Raw genomic sequence first — 18106 nt, 5'->3', positions numbered from 1 at the left:
AACGATGGGGAGCGGCAGTTTTCACTCGCTCACTGCCGCTTACCTCCTGCTCTGTGGCCCAGTTCCTAACAGACCACAGACTGGTACTGGTCCGCGGCCCGGGGGTTGGGGACCCCTGTGCTAAATGCTTTTGTCTTGATTCCATTAGGGATACCAGTAGTTTTAAGTAACTGAAACAAGTAGTGTTTCATATCACCCACGTGGTCCGGCACTCAGTGTGTCAGAGCAAAGCACCAGCTGAGTGCCGGACCGTGTGGGTGATGTTACTAAAGACCGCAAACAGAGGAGGCATGGTTTAAATGTCATCAATTGGAGGAGGAGGTGGGAAGTGCGCGGTTGCAGCCTCGTTACAGCCTTGGCTCAAATGAAGGCTTCGCTCTCCCAGCCCGGCCGCCTGAGTATTGGCATATAACATGCAGCTAGGATTTCAGCCCCAAATTTTAGGGGAAAAAGTGTGTGTTATACGCTGATAAATATGGCACTAACTTGTCCTGAGCTCTGCTGCTGCTTAATACAGTTGTTTTAGCTAGTAATAAAGTATTATAATTTTTCAGAGGGAAATAGAATTGGATATACTCCACTGTGGATGTGAAGATTCTTCTGGGATTCTCCTTCTCTCTTCCTATATTTTCACAGTAGCATAGCCCTAAAGAAGGGAAAAATCCATTTTGTAATAAAGATGCTAAAATATAGCTCTGGAGAGGTGGTGTTTAAATTATGGTAATAGGAACCATGGCTATGGAATTTTTAACAATAATTTTATCATTGGAAACATGCAATAGTTCTATGGGGGGGGGGTGCCTTCAAGTCAGTGTTGACTCCTTGTGACTGCTTGGATTAGTCCCTGCAGTTTTCTTGGCCAGGTTTTTCAGAAGTGGTTTGTCATTGCCTTCTTCCTAGGGCTGACAGACTGACTGCCCCCTTGCTGACTTTGTACTTAAAGCGGGAGTAGAACTCAAGGTCTCCCAGTTTCTAGCCTGGTGCCTTAACCACTACACCAAACTGGCTCTATACATTTTATAAAAAAAAATAGCCAACATTATTTTTATTGCCAGCTTTTGGGTGGCTGGGAATATTACTTTCCTTAAATGCAGCATGGAGTTTCACCAAGCTTTACAAAAACATATTTTTTCTTTTAATTCTTTCCAGTTTGTCTTTCTTTTTCCCCCAATGTTTCCTTTCAAATCTCTTACAGTACCTGTTGTATCACCACACTGTAAATTTAGGCCACTTGCTCTTTTATACCTCTCTTCTCTCTTCTCATTTTAGTGAAAGTGATCTTGAGGAGGTATTGACTTTTTACACACACAAGAATAAATCAGCAAGTGTCTTCCTGGGAACAAATCCTGGAGCTACAAAGCATAGTAATAGCCAATTGGAAAACAAGAACAAAGGCAGTGAGTATCCATTTCTAATACCTTCAGTACAATTGTAAAGAAGCAGATGAGGAATGTTCTTGCTATTTGATGGATAAAGTCACTTGGATTTACCCAGAGTTGGGTTCAGACTGGACAGGTCCTATTTAGGTGCCTGAAGCACAGTCTTGTGGAGTTATCTGGACTGAGTTTAAGCCTGTGACTCCTGAGGAAGTGGACAAGGTCTTCCAATCTGTGAGTTTGGCCACCTGTATTAGATCCTGGGCCTTCCTGGGTTATTAAAGCTGCCTGGGAGGTGACCTTCAGTTGGTCCATGCAATGGTATCACAGAAGGGGGGAGTTGTCCCCCTCTCTTTATTCAATCTGTGGTGTGCCCCCTCCTCAAGAAGCCCTTGCTGGATCCAGTAGTGCTGGATAGCTATTTTACAGTCTCCAACCTTTCCTTTTCAGGGAAGATAGTTGAGACCGTGGCCAGACAGTAGTTGCAGAACATCTTGGAGGAAGCAGATTATCTGGATTCATTTCAGTCGGGTTTCAGGCCAGGGTACAGTATAGAGACAGAATTTGTGGCACTTGCTGATGGCATTTGGCAGTGCTGGGATGAGGGTGGTGAATCCATCTTTGTGCTCCTTGATTTCCCAGTGACTTTTGATACACTCAACCACAGTATCCTTCTGGACAGACTGCAGGACTTGGGATGGGAAGCACTGTTTTATAATGGTTCTCCTTCTTCCCCCTTGGTCAGTTCCCATCAGTGTTGACAAGAGGAGAGAGGTCACATCCCCAGCCCCTCACTTGTGGGATGCCTCAGGGTTTGACACTCTCACTCTTCCTGCTTATCATCTATAGGAAACTGATGGATGATGTCATCCATCAGTTTGGAGTCCAGTATCATCAGTACACTGATGATACTCAATTGTATATATTAACCCCAGGGCATCTAGGCAATGTCAATGACCTGATCCAGTATCTAGAGGCTATCTAGAGGATGGTAGGCTGTCTAGAGGACAGATCCTGGCAAGACTGAGTAATTGTTGTTATTTGGACCCCTTAGATCTGTGAACATTTCATCTTTGGTCTTGGATGGGGTCATACTTCCCCATTTAAGACTGGTGTGCACTCTGGAAGTCTTCCTGGAATCACAGCTCCTGCTCAATCTAGTGTGCCTGTTGCACTCTTTCTTAGTGTGGAAGACCCTTCAGACAGTTACTCATGCCCTAATCACCTCTCAGCTGGATTACTGCAATGCACTCTACATGGAGCTGCCCTTAAAGCTGCAGCTGTTGCAGAATGTAGTGACACAGTTAGTGATAGGCTTGTATGTCATCCCTGCTTTATGACCTGCACTGGTTGCTAATTGGATTCTGAGTGCAATTCAAGGTGCTAGTTATCACTGTAAAGCCTTGTATGGCATAGGGCCTGGTTATCTGAGGGACTGCCTATCTCTGTCCATTTAGTGAGATTGAGCAGAGTGAGCATTTTCCAGGTCTCTTCAATCAATGTCATCTATCGGGACCTAGACAGCATGCCTTCTCTGTTGTGGTGCCTGCCCTCTAGAACAGCATTCCCTGGAAATTTGTATGGCTCCCACTCTACAGCTGTTCTGTTCTGGAAGTTGTTGAAAATGTAACTCTGCTCCCAAGCCTGCGGTTAGGTTGGATGTTGAGCTTTTATTTATCTTTTTTGTTGGTTTCGAGTACATTTAGTTGTTTTCCAGATGGACATGTATTTTATTGTTTGGTTTTTCTCTGTGTGTGTTGTAAGCCACCTGGGGTCTTTTGGGAATCAGCAGTCTCCAAATCCAATCAATCAATCAATCAATCAATCAGTCAATCAATGTGTTTCTTAATTTAGTCTTTCTTGTGGATATATGAAATATCAGAATACTTTGGACACATAAGAATTTCAGTTTTTGTTTGTAAATGCAATTAATCTCAAATTATTTGCTCTATTAGAAAAAATCATACTGAAAATCATTATTGTACATTGCTTATTTTTCTTTTAATCTTGAAAACTCTTTTCAGATAACTCAGAAAAGATGGGGAAAAATGAAAAACAGCAGTCCCTTCCAGTGGAGAAGGAAAATGTGGTAGAGCAGCTGAGACTTGATCAACCCAAAAGAACCAGTTTACCCAGTGAGTGGGAAAATTGAAAAAAGAATAAATTTGCATAGTTAAACTCGGACAGAATTTTAATGGTTTTTTGTTGGCCTTCTGTGTCATGGTGTATGCCCTATGGAACAACCTTTCTCTAAAGAAGAGGAGTGAAGACCTGGCTCTTCCCATGACATAGGGGTCCTGATATTTTTGTGGGGGGGCCTTGACCCAGGTATTTGTGTGTGTGTGTGTGTGTTATTGTATGTGTTTTCCTATTGTTGATGTTTTATATGTTATGTTTGCCACCCAGTTTTGCTGGATAGATGGGCAGCCTTATAAATTTGATTGACAGGTAGAGTATTCAGATATATTTAGACTCAAGCAGTGAGCCTGTCAGTCAAGATACTAACAATTATCATTTTTTTTCACACTTCTAATTTAGAGTTAACAATATGATTCTTTGCTATATTTTATTGTATTGATACTGACTATATAACAAATGAATGAATCAGTGAAATAGGCTCTAATATCTTTAATCCTTTCCATAATGCATTTTCATGAACATTGAACAGAAGAAACTGTCTTGGGAATTCTCAGTGTGCTAAGCAGTATACTATATTGTTGATATAAAATTAGAAATGTTGTGCAGTGGTTAAAATCGATTATAGACTGGTTCATGTATGAGAGTGACTTTATGGACACTATTTTAATTTACTGTAAAGGAAAAAATAATTGAATGTTGTAATTGATGCAGTACTGTTTGTAAATACTACATGCAAAAATAAAATAAATAATTGGGAATAAGTACTCTTGTACCTAAGTATCTTAAATATTATTAAATAGAAAACTGAACATCTATGTATAGAACGTTGTAGCAAAATAATAGAATTAACAATATAAATACAAATTAGGCAGAATCCATTGGGATATATTTTTAATGACTATTAGAGTTCTTTGTGAAATAGTTGAAAATCAGATGCTCTAGAAAAAAAAATCTAAAGAAGCTTGTAAAAGGAATTTCAGTGCAATTATGGCAGTTTTATATGTGTGTCTGGTTGAGAAATATGAATTGTCCTGATCGGCTTCATTTTCTTCTTCTCCCTTTAATAGGGGTTCCTTCTTCAACGGAAGATGGAGAGAATACACCGCAATGCAGCATTCCTAACCCTTCTTCCTGTACTCATGGTACCATTCTCCCACAAAGCATCAGTATCCCATTGTCCTCGCAACCTGCTGCCTGTGATAATGTACAGGTGCCTGATTATCACTCGACCCCTTCCCTTTCGTCAGGTTCTAGAGTGACTTTTTCCCCTTCTTCTCAAAATACAGCACCTGACAACTTGCCTAATACAGCAAAAAATATGTCCCGCCCATCCTCAAACAGTGCAAGCTTACACCGTTGTCGGTCTGGCAGTTACACTGTCAGCCCCTTCTCTTCCTTTCAGACTGCCATGCAAATCTACAGCCAGAGACTGACCCGACCTTCCTCAGCAAAAGCAGGTAGGCTGATGCTCAGCTGGCACACTGTTGTAATATTTTTAGTGTCTTGCCATACTCAAGATAACTTGAATTAATTGTGCAAGTTTTGAGTTGGATAAATTCTTATTTTCCTTATGAGAAACTTATTTGAAAAAGAAATATATCCAATCTAATTCAAAATTGTCCTCCAGGTACCTCCTAGAGTTTTAAGGCATTTGTGAAGAGTATGCTGATGATTATTAGGCAACTTGCAGAAATATAAAATAGGTAGTCATGCCTCTCTAACCTTACTGCTGTTTGTTCATGACACAACTTGGCAATAGTCCCCAATAGACTAAGTAGTGATTGTTTAAGTTCACCTGTGTAAAACTATATAGGGCAAGGTATCAGGCAACAAATAGTAGACTGGGCTGACAACCAAACAGATTATTACTGTTTTCCTTGGAATAATAATTGTTTATGAATTCTATTACAATGATTGGACAATAGGTATAGAATATCATGTGCACCAGTACTTTCTTCATTGGCAGTACAAGTGACAGGAACTTTTGAACTTCTTCTTTATAATGGTGCCTTCAGTGGTTTTCAGTTCTCAGTAGATCCTAGCACTTGTGAATCTGAAAGAAACATAGAAGGATATCTTATACTGAGTCAAAGTATTAATGCTGTCTACAAGCTTGCTAGCAGAAGCTCCCCAAGTTTCCAAGTTTAGCATCTCTACCTGGAGATGCCAGGGATAGAACATGTCTCTTTTTCAAGCAAACTATGTGCTCTGCCATCAAATTATACTTTTTCCTCTTTGAACTAGTTTTCCTTCATCAGATAAGTTTTGCCGGATTTCCATATTGTTGGTGTGCAGATCTCTTACCTGAAAATAATACTGGAGCGGTTCTTTAAAATATTATTTTTTAATTGTTGGATACTATTATTTTTTTCCCAAGAAATATTAACTTCTGTTGCCATGGAGTAGAGAACCAGTGGCCCTTTAGATATTGTTGGATTCCAGTTCCCATCATCATCAACTATTACTCTTATTGACTGGGGCTGCTAGGAATTGAAACCCAACAACATTTGGAGGGGCAGGTGTTCATCACCCTCCTTAACCCTTTTCTCTGTTAGGAAAGGATGAGGGAAGACTGACAAGTAGCCCAATAATGTCAAATGTAGAAGTGAATGTCAGATTGGCCTAAACAAGAGTTAGCTCTAGAAGGCTTGCACTGCTGAGATAGGAGTCTTGTTTGACCAATCGATTGATTCATGTGGCAGTGACTGATTTCACAGAAAGTAGCAATATTTGCTATAGCATTGCAGTATGCACTTACGAGACCATCTGTTTTTCAACATTTGGCATCAGATTTGTCTGTCTTTACAGTATTTTTTTTTTCTTGTGCAGCATACCAACTTTTTGGATTATTTTTCACAAGTGGTTCAGCTAGTTCTTTTCATTTTTTTAATTATTGAAAATACTCTCTTGGTTCCATGCTATTTTAAATTTATCTTTAAATTTCAGATGCTTTTTAAAAATATATGATTTTGGCAAAACCAAATGACATAAACTAAACAAAAATATACAGCATTGAAAAAGAAAAAAAATGACACAGACCAACACTACGAAAAAAGAAAAAGAAAAAAAAGCCTGGGAATTTCCATGTTTATGGGATTTTACATGATTTAAAAGAAAAATAGAAACATTTAAATTTTTTATTTTGCCAACAGAGTATAAACATCTAATATTTCTGTTCAGAATGACATGAGTTCAAAGAAAAGTAATCTAGTAGGAAAAACATCGTTAATATAACCAATAAATTATAACCAGATGTGAATAAATTTATTCTTCACTGTAGAGTATTTCAAAGTTTTGTTTTGTCATGTATTGTATTATAGTTTTCTATTGTAGTAACAAACTTAACAGGTAATAAAATGAATAAATTTTTATGCTGGGATCAATATATACATGCTAGGAAATATGGTCAATAAATTAATCACCACTCATTATGAAATACTGATGATTTTCCATTTTTTTTCAAAAACTTTCAGCCAAGAGGGCTAATTGGGCATTGCCACTAAATATGGTAGTATACACAAATATTTTTACAATTTGTCAACATAATCTAGAAAGGTTACAATAAACAAGGTGTAATTTTAGAAGGTAAACTGTACATGGATTATCTTTTTGGTCAAATCCTAATGGGTTTCTAAAATAGATTTAGAAGTAATTTTCACTCATCAAAAAATCCAGTGCAATTCATCAGTTCCAAATTCCAGATTATCCTCCCAAAGTTTTTAAGACTTTGAAAACAACCTGTCATATTCACATAAGAGTAACTTTCAAAGTAATGCATTTTGTTTCATTTTTCTTTTGTATTATGCTAGTTTATTAGGACAGTGCCAACCACACAGAGGGTTGTTTCATACTCTTCTGAACCCAGTGCTCCAAGTGTCATGGTTCCATGTCCTCCCAAAGGCTCATTGTGGCCACTTCAAGGACCTCCGTAGTGACAGAGCATGGATATGCCCCCACCAAATGCACTTCTGCTGGGATTGCAAAGAGGCACGTGTACTGATTCTGCTGGGGCTTTGGCTGTGCTTTAGAACAACAACATGGGGCCTTGATACTCTGAGCAGTAGGTTTGGAGAGGCTCCTTGAAGCACTCCTCCTACATCCTTGATATAGCACTAATAAATATCTAACTAGAAGTTTCTTTGGAATAAAACATCTCTTTCATGCCTTGTTCTTTTCCGTAACTCATGCTGACTTTCTGAATCTTCATTTTTTCAATAAATTAAATTCCCTATTGTGGTTCTCTATCATTACTTTGTAAGGAAATCCTTGTGTTCTTTATAAAACTTTTGATAGAAAGCAAAAACTACTGGGTAATTTAGCTATATATAAATGCATATTGTAATCCAACCTTCAGAATCATGTATTAATATATTTCATATAAAACACCTGGTTTTTATTTTGTCATGAATATTTCTGTCTCTTGCCAATTTTTGCACAAAAGGCACATTTCTTATAGCTAGGAAAAATCATGGCAAAATAAAACTTTTCACCCACTTTAGCAGGATCAAGAAGTCACAGCCCAAGTAGACAGCGGGGTGCATCTGCCAGAACGAATAAGGATGGAGAAGACAACAAACGTTACAGTCATGATATTGCAGCAGAACTTCAGAGACTGGCAGAGAAGCAGGCAGCTAGACAGTACTCACCACCCAGTCACATCAGCCTTCTTTCACAACAGGTATCTGAAAAACCGTATTTTCCACTTTGAATAGAAATAGTGTTCGATACTAGTATCATTTCACAGAGAGCAAAAAACTCTGATTAAGGCCAATTTGACCAGTAAAAATTAATTAATCTTAATGGATCTTCTTGAGCAGTGCTTGATCATAGGGACTGCTTTTCTGCATGACCTGCCAAGAGCTTCAGCTATTGGGTGGTTTGAAAAAAATGAATAAATTATGTATTGGCCCATCAAATATCTCATGTAAGGAGTTTTCAAATAAGTAGTAGAAGTTTTTTTCTCCATACTTTATGCAATGCCAAAACTTTTAATGTTGTTCCATTATGCCCCTTGATACCTAAGCTTAACTTTCTGTAAAATTGTTTAAGATAAGAAAGTATGCATTCACCTTCTTCATCTGAAGCTGAAGAAGGAGAAGATGGTACTGCTGTACTGGGAGTTAAATAAGCCATGGTTTTAGATGTTCTTCCTTTTGAAGGCTTTTAGAAATAAGCTATTTCTCAGTTACATAAATTAAAAAATAGTTTTCTGTTTATCAGTCTAATGAAGGAGGTGCATAGCTGTGTGGGTGAAAACAAGATACTGTAGAGGGCAATAGGAGATGTATGAGTTGCATTTGATTATGCATACTGAATTACCCTGAGGGGATTGGGGTAACATATTGCCAGAAAGTAATTTCTTTTTAAATTAAATGTCACTTATCACTAGTGAATGTTGAAAAATTGCTTACCTAAAACTAATATTTCCATGTAATGAAATGCAATGTTGTTAAATCAAAGATTGAAACAAAGAATAATAAAACAAATTATGATAAAATATCCAAATTATGATCTTGAATCTTGATATTATGAAAGGAAGTAATAATGTTCTTCTGGTTTTTTGCATAAAAGGACTTGAGGATAGAAGAAAGAATCTTTCATATGTGTAAAATTCTGAAATGAAGGTGGATGAACTTCTACCATGACTTAGGACAATAAACCAAATAGAAGTTTTAGGAAGCTAATATTGTTGTGTATCACTCCACGTTCTTGATCTGGTACGGTAGCATGAAAAAACCTTGGTAGTTACCTCACACTAACCTACATGTATATGCGTTTTTGGTATGTAATTTTTTCCAGGTTGTTTGGGAAAAAGAAATGAACTTTCTGTTTTAAATGTATAAAAGCAGCAGCTGAATTAGAAGAGGTGGTGTGAATAAATAGCAATAGTGGTGTTTCTTGCTTATAATCCTGTTTCAAAAAAGAAATAGTAAACTTTGCATTTATTGTGATTGTTGTTGTGACTGTTGGACAGAGCAAACCTTTGCATATGGGTATGTGATCAAGTTTCTCAGTAGTCAGAACTAAAATAGTACAGTATGTGGTTAAACTGTTTTCATGACTAACATCCTGGCCCGTGTAATGAGATTGTAAACAAAAGTTTGTTACTGCTGTTATTATATCATCTGTAAATTCCTTTAACAGCAGGGGGGGTTGTAATGGTAGAACTTAACTTTAATACAAATGTTTACATTACAAACACAAATGCCACTGATGTGATTCCCTTGTAATTAGAGATGGTTGTGGAACATGAATTATCCACAAAAATGTGGAGCTATGCATAGAAAAAAGTTATTATTCCTGAATCTTAGAAAAGTAAATATCCAAGGTGAGGCTTTGTATTTCCTTTTTAAATTTTTCTGTGATAGAGAGAGAGAGAGAGATACACACACACACATACATTTTGATCCCTTCTTTTTATTCTTTGATTTATTCTTTTATTCTTTGATAAAGTTGTGTATCAAAATGGATACCCACGCAACTTTATCAAAAAGTGCCTGACCACTCAATCTACTACAACACAACCAATACAAGCTATGAAAAGGATAACCCTCTGGGGAAGATGGGCGGCATATAAATTTAATAATAAATTAAATAAATAACACTGCCATACATCAGAAACATCTCAGAAACAACCAACAGACTATTACAACCACATGCATCACTGTAGCACACAAACCAACTAAAGCCCTCCAAAACACCTTAAGTAAACCAAAAGACCCAGTAGCCCAAGAAGAAAAAACAGGAGTCAGCTACAACATACAGTGTAAGGACTACAACAGCCACTACGTAGGACAGACAGGCAGAAAACTAGCAGAGCACATCCATGAACACCAACTAGCAATCAGAAGACATGATGAAAACTCCTTAATCTCACAACACATGGACAGACTTAACCATGGTTTCAACTGGGAAACTGTCAGCATTTTAGATCAAGCTAAATCCAAAAACCTGAGGGAATTCCTGGAAGCTTGGTATTCAGATAAGTCAGCCATCAACAGGCACATAGAGAGAAGCAACATTTACACACTATTCAAAAGAGACAATAAAAAGGAAACAAAAAGACCAGAACACCACTTCGCCGGCAATCAACACCCAGATAAGCAGGGATTATCACCAGGATCCACCCCAGACAAACAATCAAGCAGTTAAAAATACTCTAATCAAAGAACTACCAACTCAGACAATCAAGCAGTAAACAACAGCCTAATGTAGGAATTACCAAGGAGAAAACAATACCCCCACCAACACTGACATGGCAAGCTACTGTATATAAACAGAGAGCAAACCCCACTCCCTTGCAGCACTGAAGATGTGACCTATCCAGGTAACTAAATGTCTGCAAGAAAACAACCAAGCTCAGAGAACCCCAAGGACTCCACAATGCAACCCTGAGCTACATATATTCTCTTCTGTTAGCAATCTCCTCCTTCCCAGAAAAACTGTTTGGGCCCACTTTTTTCTAATGTCATATTCCTGCTATGGTTATACAGTAGTGGTCACAGAATAAGTGGAGGGCAGCCCTGATGAAGCTACTGAAGCTACTGTGAGCGAGTGTGGAGTCCTTCAGCTAGCACTGAAGATGTTACTTAGCTGGGTGACGAAATGTTTGCACGAAAACAACCAAGCTCAGAGAACCCCAAGGACTCCACAGTTCAACCTGGAGTTACACATATTCTCTTCTATTGGTGAGCTAGTATATTATGTGCTGGAGCTTTATAAAGGGAATTCTCTACTACATCACTATTCATCCCTCTTTAATTTTATACCTCCTTCCCACTGCCCATCTTCATAAATGAGTAACATTAAACAGGAACAGATAGTTCAGCAGTATTGATACTAACCCCAGCACTTCTTCTCTAACTTGTAGGAGACCTATAAAGCAATTTTAATAATGATCCCACTAAGTCATGGAGAGGTGTATTATTTAATATTGTGACAGTTCAAAATGTACTGTCTACACTGTCAAATGAGCATGAAACTGAGCAAACTCAGGGAGGCAGTGAAGGACAGGAAGGCCTGGCACGATATGGTTCATGGGGTCACGAAGAGTCGGACACGACTTAATGACTGAACAACAACAACAACAACGCTCTCAAAATGCTCAGGGATTTAGAGCAGATCCACAGTTTCAATTAATAGCAAACACTGACTGGTTCTTGGTTTGTACATTGAACTTTCGTCCACACCCATTAAGAAAGGCCTTTTTCTCCTTACCAGTTTTATTTTTATGTGGCCTTTTTAATTTATGAAAGGACAACTCAGGGAACGTTCCAGAATTGCTAAAAGTAATTCCAGCCATTAGAAATAAAATCAAATATATATAAAAAAAGTTGGGTTGACAAGCTACAGTGATTATCACCATTTTTAAACTGTTCTGTCTCTATCAAATCACCTTCAGTCTGCACCAAATTGGATTGCTAGTAAGTTAACTTCATATGTACGAAATATCCAGTGCTGGAATAAATAATTCAGCTTTATTAACAATAAAGTTTTTGGAAAAATCATGACAGAATGTTAAAATTATCCTTATATAATGATGATCTCTCTGTGCCCTCATAAAAAAGCAATGTTTATAACCACAATCTTTATAATTACTCAACTTTGTCCACAAAACGAGATTTCAAGTTCTTGAACAAATATACCCTTCTCTCTTCTCTGTGGAGTCTTTTTTTAATAACAATTTTTATTAAAATTTACAGATATAAAGATAAAATACTAATACAAACTAAGGAAATGTATAAAAGTAAAAAGAAAAAAATAAAAAATGTAGAGAAATTGTTTTTAAAAAAGGAAAGAAAAATAAAAAATAGTAAATCATAAAAGAAAAGAAAAAAGAAAAGATATATAAAGAAATTAATTCCAGTCCTAATCAGCAAAAATCCATTAAGAGTTACCAGAAATAACAACATATATTTTAACCTTAATCTAATAAGCCAACTTTATATTCCTTCCTTTTGCTTTTGAAAATCTTGATCTTTAATCCCATTAAATAGTGTCCCCAAAGCTGATTTCCTTTCATTTTCTCGTTGTCTTTTCTCAAGAACTCCTGCATAAGTTTAGTTGTCTGTTTTGTAAGTCCAACATAAAAAAGTTGTGCAAGTCACTCTTCTGGTTTATTATTTGTGTCTCCCTTTTAGTTATTAAGACATCAGCTGGTTTCATTTGTAAATCCAGTGTAACATCTTTTTCCATATCATTCCTGTAATTTGTCATTTTTAAATCCACATTCAACACAGCCTCAGTCTCAATCTTATCCTCTTCTATCTCCTCTTTTAAACTCATTTTTATGGTAGCAGACAATCTTAAGAGAAATTTCTGAGTACATTGTTCCCAAAAATCCTTGAATTCTTCCAAAGTTAAAATATTTTTCTCCATTCTGTATTAGTGGTTCTCTTTTCCTTTAATTATAATCTTTAGGTCTGTCTGGTTCCCTCTAGTGTCCAGCCTTCAAAGTCCCCTCTTACAATGTTTTTCTCTAATACACAACATTTTCTCATGGGAAGATTTCTTACACTTAGTTTCAAAATCTTCATATACTTTTAATAGAATTTTAAACATCCCACAGGAAGAATTCTTACAATTAATTTCAAAATCTTATTTCAAATCCATCTGGCCCTTTAATCCATTTATCACTTTCCAAAATCAATGTTCTAATCACCCTTTTACTGTTTATTTCAAAATAAAAAAATGTTGAGTCCTTAAACTCACATGAAACTTCTTTCGCTGAGGATTGAAGAAGAATCATCTGGTGTAGTGAAACTTGTTGTTCTGAAGGTTCTTAATATCCAGAAAGCAGTTAACAAGGAATTTCCAGAAGTCATTAAGAAAGGAAGTATGCGAGCCCAGCGTCCTTTTGAAGGCTCCAAACCATGGCTTGGGCAAGCTGACTTTCCCTTGGCTCCCAGAGTTCTAAAACCTGCTGGAGACCACTGTCTTACAGTCTCATCACAGGGAGCTTCTGTATGGAGCACTTGTGGGCAATCCCAGGTCCTCCCCTTTACCAGAGAGGAATTCAAGGAGCTGATCCATCTGATGGCTCCTCATTCCACCGCAGTCGTCAGCTCCATCTTCAGTTCACCATTGCTTCCTTGGAAGTCTCTTTTCAGTCTGCTATTGCTTCCCTGGAAGTCCCCCAGTGGAGTCTTGAAAGCATGAAGATATAGAACATCAGAAGCACTGATAAAACAATACAAGGTTTAATCATCATGTGCAAGCACTTAGCTGACTTTGCCTGGGCTGAGAAACTAAGCAGAATTGGATGGGAGACCACCAGGGAATTCCAAGGCTATGGGCTAGAACAGGAAGTTGAAAAAACATCTTGGAAGATGACAGTGGCAAACCATTTCCATACTGTTGCTGAGAATTTTTTTCCTTATGTAGTATATGAGGTGGTATCAGTTCTGTGTGAGGTCTTTATTGCTTTACTGCCGAATGCTTTTGGCAGAATAGAAGCAATAGTCTATTGCAATCATTTCTTAGGTTGCAGTCCTTTGTAGTTATTGATGGTAAATAAAAGAATGTGTTGAATTGCCCTGCTTGATAAAAAGAAGAGGAAGCTTAGTGGGAGCACTGCATTTCTCTGTGAACAAATGTGTGAATTCAGGGGTTGATTTTCATTAGAAACAGCTCCAGCTCTTCCAACTACAGAGTTTGATCTTAAGGATAACATCAGACCACCCAGGCGAGGGCTGGAACAAGATATATCTGTCTCTTCTGTTGAGTCAGCCAGTGTTCAAAGCTTGCAGCAACTTTCCTGCAAATGTAGTGATATATCACTGTAAAAATGGGGGTAGGGCATTTTCTTTCATATTCGTATTCATTTGGAAAGGTGGTCCTTAGCAAGAACCTGGCATTCCTTGTAAAACTTGGTGGAGAATATGGAGTACAAATATCCAATGCAGTTTTTTTCTGTTTTTATTTTCTTTACAACACCACCACTCTGCTTGGCACCAGTCGTCTCAAAAACTAGTCAGTACCTGCTTCACAAGGGGGATAAAGTTCTCAGTGATTGCTAGTCATAATGGTGATGTCAGCATAAGAAACAGTAAATCTTTTTATACCAATTACTAGGAAAATACCTCAAATTGTTTTGTTTTTTGTTTTCTACAGTGCTGTGGTAGGCAAATATGGAGATGAAAGTAAATTCCCAGGTGCTGTTATCTGGTATCTGAATTCCTTTTCTTTTCTTTGCTCCCGCCTTTATTATTTTTATAAATAACTCAAGGCAGCGAATGTACCTAATACTCCTTCCTCTTCCTATTTTCTCCACAACAACAACCCTGTGAGGTGGGTTTGGCTGAGAGAGAGTGAACCCCTCCCCTTCATGCCTAAGGCGGGATTAGAACTCACAGTCTCCTGTCTTCTAGCCTGTCTTCTAACCACTAGACCAAACTGGCTCTCTTTTTCTCTTTCTTTTTTCCCCTCTTTTCTTTTCTCTCTCTTTCTATGGCAGTCTTCTCATGAAAAACATAATTAGCTGTGTTTCGAAACCATAGTGATTTATACGTACTCTGTAAGATAATGTTGGGAAGCTTTTTTCCAGTCCCATTTTAGCCTTTTCCCTCCTGGATCTTCCATTCAACTGCAAGCTGAAACTGGAAACATGCTTTAATTATTCTTAGCCTTCCCCCTTCTTTTTTCGCCCATCTTTTACTTAGTCTTTCTCTCTGTGTTGTCACTTTTTCTTCAGTAGATATAATATGAGATTCATTTGAAAGTCAGTGTGCACCAATCCTTTAGAAGAAAACAATATGGAAAAAAAAAGTGTCTGAAACAGCACCATTCCTGATGCTCCAAAGTCTTTTATGTAGCTGGAATCAGCCTTGTGATTTCAAGAAGCTGCTAGCTGAACCAAGCTGAGCTTCAAGGAACTATTTTGTGGGAAGGGTTACTCTCTGATCATCAAACGTTTGGCACATCTATGCCTTACTGAAATAACTCCCAGTGAAGTTTTAAAGCTAGGAGTACTTAATTCCAAGTCTGATTTCTTCCAGTAATGGAAAGTCAAGTAATCTACTACAATACAGACTCTTTTTTAAAAAAATAGATGCATGTGCTGGAGACACTACAAACAAATCTGCAAATTTGTCAGGTTTCCCAGGAATGTCTGTGGCAGGTTTTGTCTGGAATGTTTTCTGGAGACTGGAATTCTTATGTTCTTTATGTGCACATCCTGTAAGCTGGTAAGCAAACCAAGCAAGGTAGGAATGTCATGGGCCTTGAGCCAGATCAGCTTTGATATACATGGAGACTTCACACCTCTCAAGCCCTTTAATCTGTGCCTTTTCCTCTTATACCTGTAAATACAAACATATAGATGAACATTAACTTGCCTGAGGGTAATTTGTGCTATGGGGTGTGGTTGAAATAGACCTCAGTTAACTGCAGAACAAGGCTGCCTTCCTTCCTAGAGGTGTCCTGTTTATAACTAGATAACTACAAATGGTAAGACAAGGAGTACTATCAATGTGGGTTTTGCTCTTCTCCCTCCCTATAACTAGGAATACACACACACACTCTCATTCACTTCCAGGGGACAGAAATTAGGGCATTTAATCTTGACCCATTTTTGAAGTAGGGAGATTACTTTGAGAGGTGAGAAGCACTGGTTCAAAATACTCTTTGATAGCAGAGGTGAGATAAAAGAAATGGTAATTGATAATCTGGGTTTCTTATTCTGGTGGTATAATGCTCTTCTACAAGCAGCAATAGCTGCTCTAGAAAATACTGCAATGATTACTATATACTTTATTAATGTTTAAACACCAATCTAGCTATTTTAGAAAAATAGTTTGTGTAAGTGAGCTCAGTCAGTAAGATTACTGAAAAGTGAGATTACGTACTCAGTGCAACATTTAAGTGTTAATGGATAGCAATATGTGTGAAGACTTATGAGATTTGAAACCAGTGAGTAGCCATGATGTGCTAAAAGGCAGAACAAAATATAATAAAAGAGCATATAGGTAGTCTTTGGTTAACAACCACTAATCCAGGGACCGAAGTTACAACAGCGCTGAACAAGTGGTACTTATGACTGATCCCCCAAGTTCCAGCCATCCTAGCACCCCCACAGTCATGTGATCACGATCTGGGTGTTTGGCAACCGGCTCGCACTTATGATGTTTGTGGCGTCCCATGGTCACGTGATCGCCATGTATGACCTTCTTTGCCAGCTTTCTAAGAACAAAGTCAATGGGAAGCTGGCAGGGAAAGTCACAAGTCACTCCTATGAGTCACTCCTGTTTCTCCTACTTTTTCTCCTGAAGAGCCCAACTACAGAGTACAAAATCCCAGGGATTTTGTACTCCATAGTGCACACCCACCCATAGCACCCTCCCACCCGCACTGCATAGCACCTGCCCAGCCACACGTGGCACCGCAGCAGCCACCTATGCACCCTCCCACACCCAAAAAGCCACCCCCACCCAGCTGCGCTCATGCCGCACCACAGCAGCCACCGGCATGCCATCCTGCACCTGACAGCAGCCACCCCCTGCCCGGCTGTGCTTGTGCCACATTGCAGCAGTACTTACCCACCTGCTGGCCTGCTTGCGAGCTACCCAGGATTTGCAGTTTCCCGCCTGCTTCCCCATTGACTTTGCTTGTTGGAAGCCGGCAGGAAGCCACAAGGAGGTCCTTGCTTAACAACCTGTGATCCTTGCTTAACAATGGCAACAGGGAGTGCCAGCATTTCCATTGCTAAGTGATGTGGTGACATGACATCACACTTTACAACCACATCACTTAGCGATGGAAATTCCAGTCCCAATTACTGTCGTTAAGCGAGGACTACCTGTATGTTCTCAGTCTCCCTTGGTTGGGAACACTTCTTTTAAAACGTTTTGGAAGTCCCCTTGATATCATGAAATGTTACATTGTACCATATTAAAACCAATCTTAAGGTTCTTATTAGATGCACGTCTTTGTGTTTCACTTCTTGACTGATATGATGATGACTTTATTGTGTGCGAAAACAGTTAATTAGTGAGCAACAAAATCCAGTATGTATTCATGCTGTAGGAAAAAATTATTGTCCAAGGGAAAAAATATGATGAAAAGAAAGTCATAAATACTGCAAGATTGTTGAAAAATGGTTTGGGTGCAGGTATAGATGATATAACTGGAGAAATGTTAAATAGGATTTTTTTTTTTTTTGCTAATGGAGTGAGTGTGTGACTTATTTTGTGTTTGTGTGTGAGAGAGAGGGAAAAAAGACTGCATCAGTGCCTGAGAATTGAAAGAGTACAATTATTGAACCCTTACATAAAAGGAAATGAATGAATGCAAAAACTATAGGGGATTAATTTCCTGAGCATGCCTGAGAATGTGTTTGAAAGTGTACAAGAGCTGACAATGAACAAAATTTGGGAAATGCGGTATAGCTTTATGCCAGGTTGTGGGTGTGCAGACCAAATATTTGGTCTTCAGCATGTCATTGAGGAATTCTCCAGCATGTGCAGGAGGGGGATTTTAAAAAAGGCATGATGGTTGTACCAGCATGTTCAAAGCCCCACCTCTTTTGTATGTGTGTCATATGAACATATGAAAAGGTGAGGCTTTGACTACGCTGCCACCACTGCTGTCTTGCC

The 18106-nt window shown here is 38.3% G+C and overlaps 1 protein-coding gene across 12 annotated transcripts in view; it reads left to right on the top strand.

The window, feature by feature from the left end:
* The window catches only part of TTLL5 (tubulin tyrosine ligase like 5), a 158608-nt gene that overhangs the window by 66877 nt on the left and 73625 nt on the right, over positions 1-18106 (top strand). For 10 of the 12 annotated variants that reach the window (XR_015796951.1, XM_088145304.1, XM_088145302.1 and 7 more), the window contains 4 exons: positions 1270-1397; positions 3401-3511; positions 4583-4972; positions 8015-8193. Coding sequence is in view for 11 of the 12 variants with exons in the window: in XM_088145304.1 (XP_088001430.1) it covers positions 1270-1397; positions 3401-3511; positions 4583-4972; positions 8015-8193 (808 nt within the window). In the remaining variant the exon portion in view is untranslated. The remainder of the gene's footprint in view (positions 1-1269; positions 1398-3400; positions 3512-4582; positions 4973-8014; positions 8194-18106) is intronic. The other 2 variants (XM_088145307.1, XM_088145300.1) reach the window with 2 other exon arrangements.

Source organism: Python bivittatus, unplaced genomic scaffold (assembly GCF_059951505.1).
Source record: "Python bivittatus isolate LINGU-HERP-01145 unplaced genomic scaffold, Pbiv_v1 ctg000480_np1212, whole genome shotgun sequence".
Lineage (NCBI taxonomy): Eukaryota > Metazoa > Chordata > Lepidosauria > Squamata > Pythonidae > Python > Python bivittatus.
The sequence above is the reverse complement of the archived record's forward strand: the minus strand, read 5'-3'. Positions and strand labels throughout refer to the sequence as shown.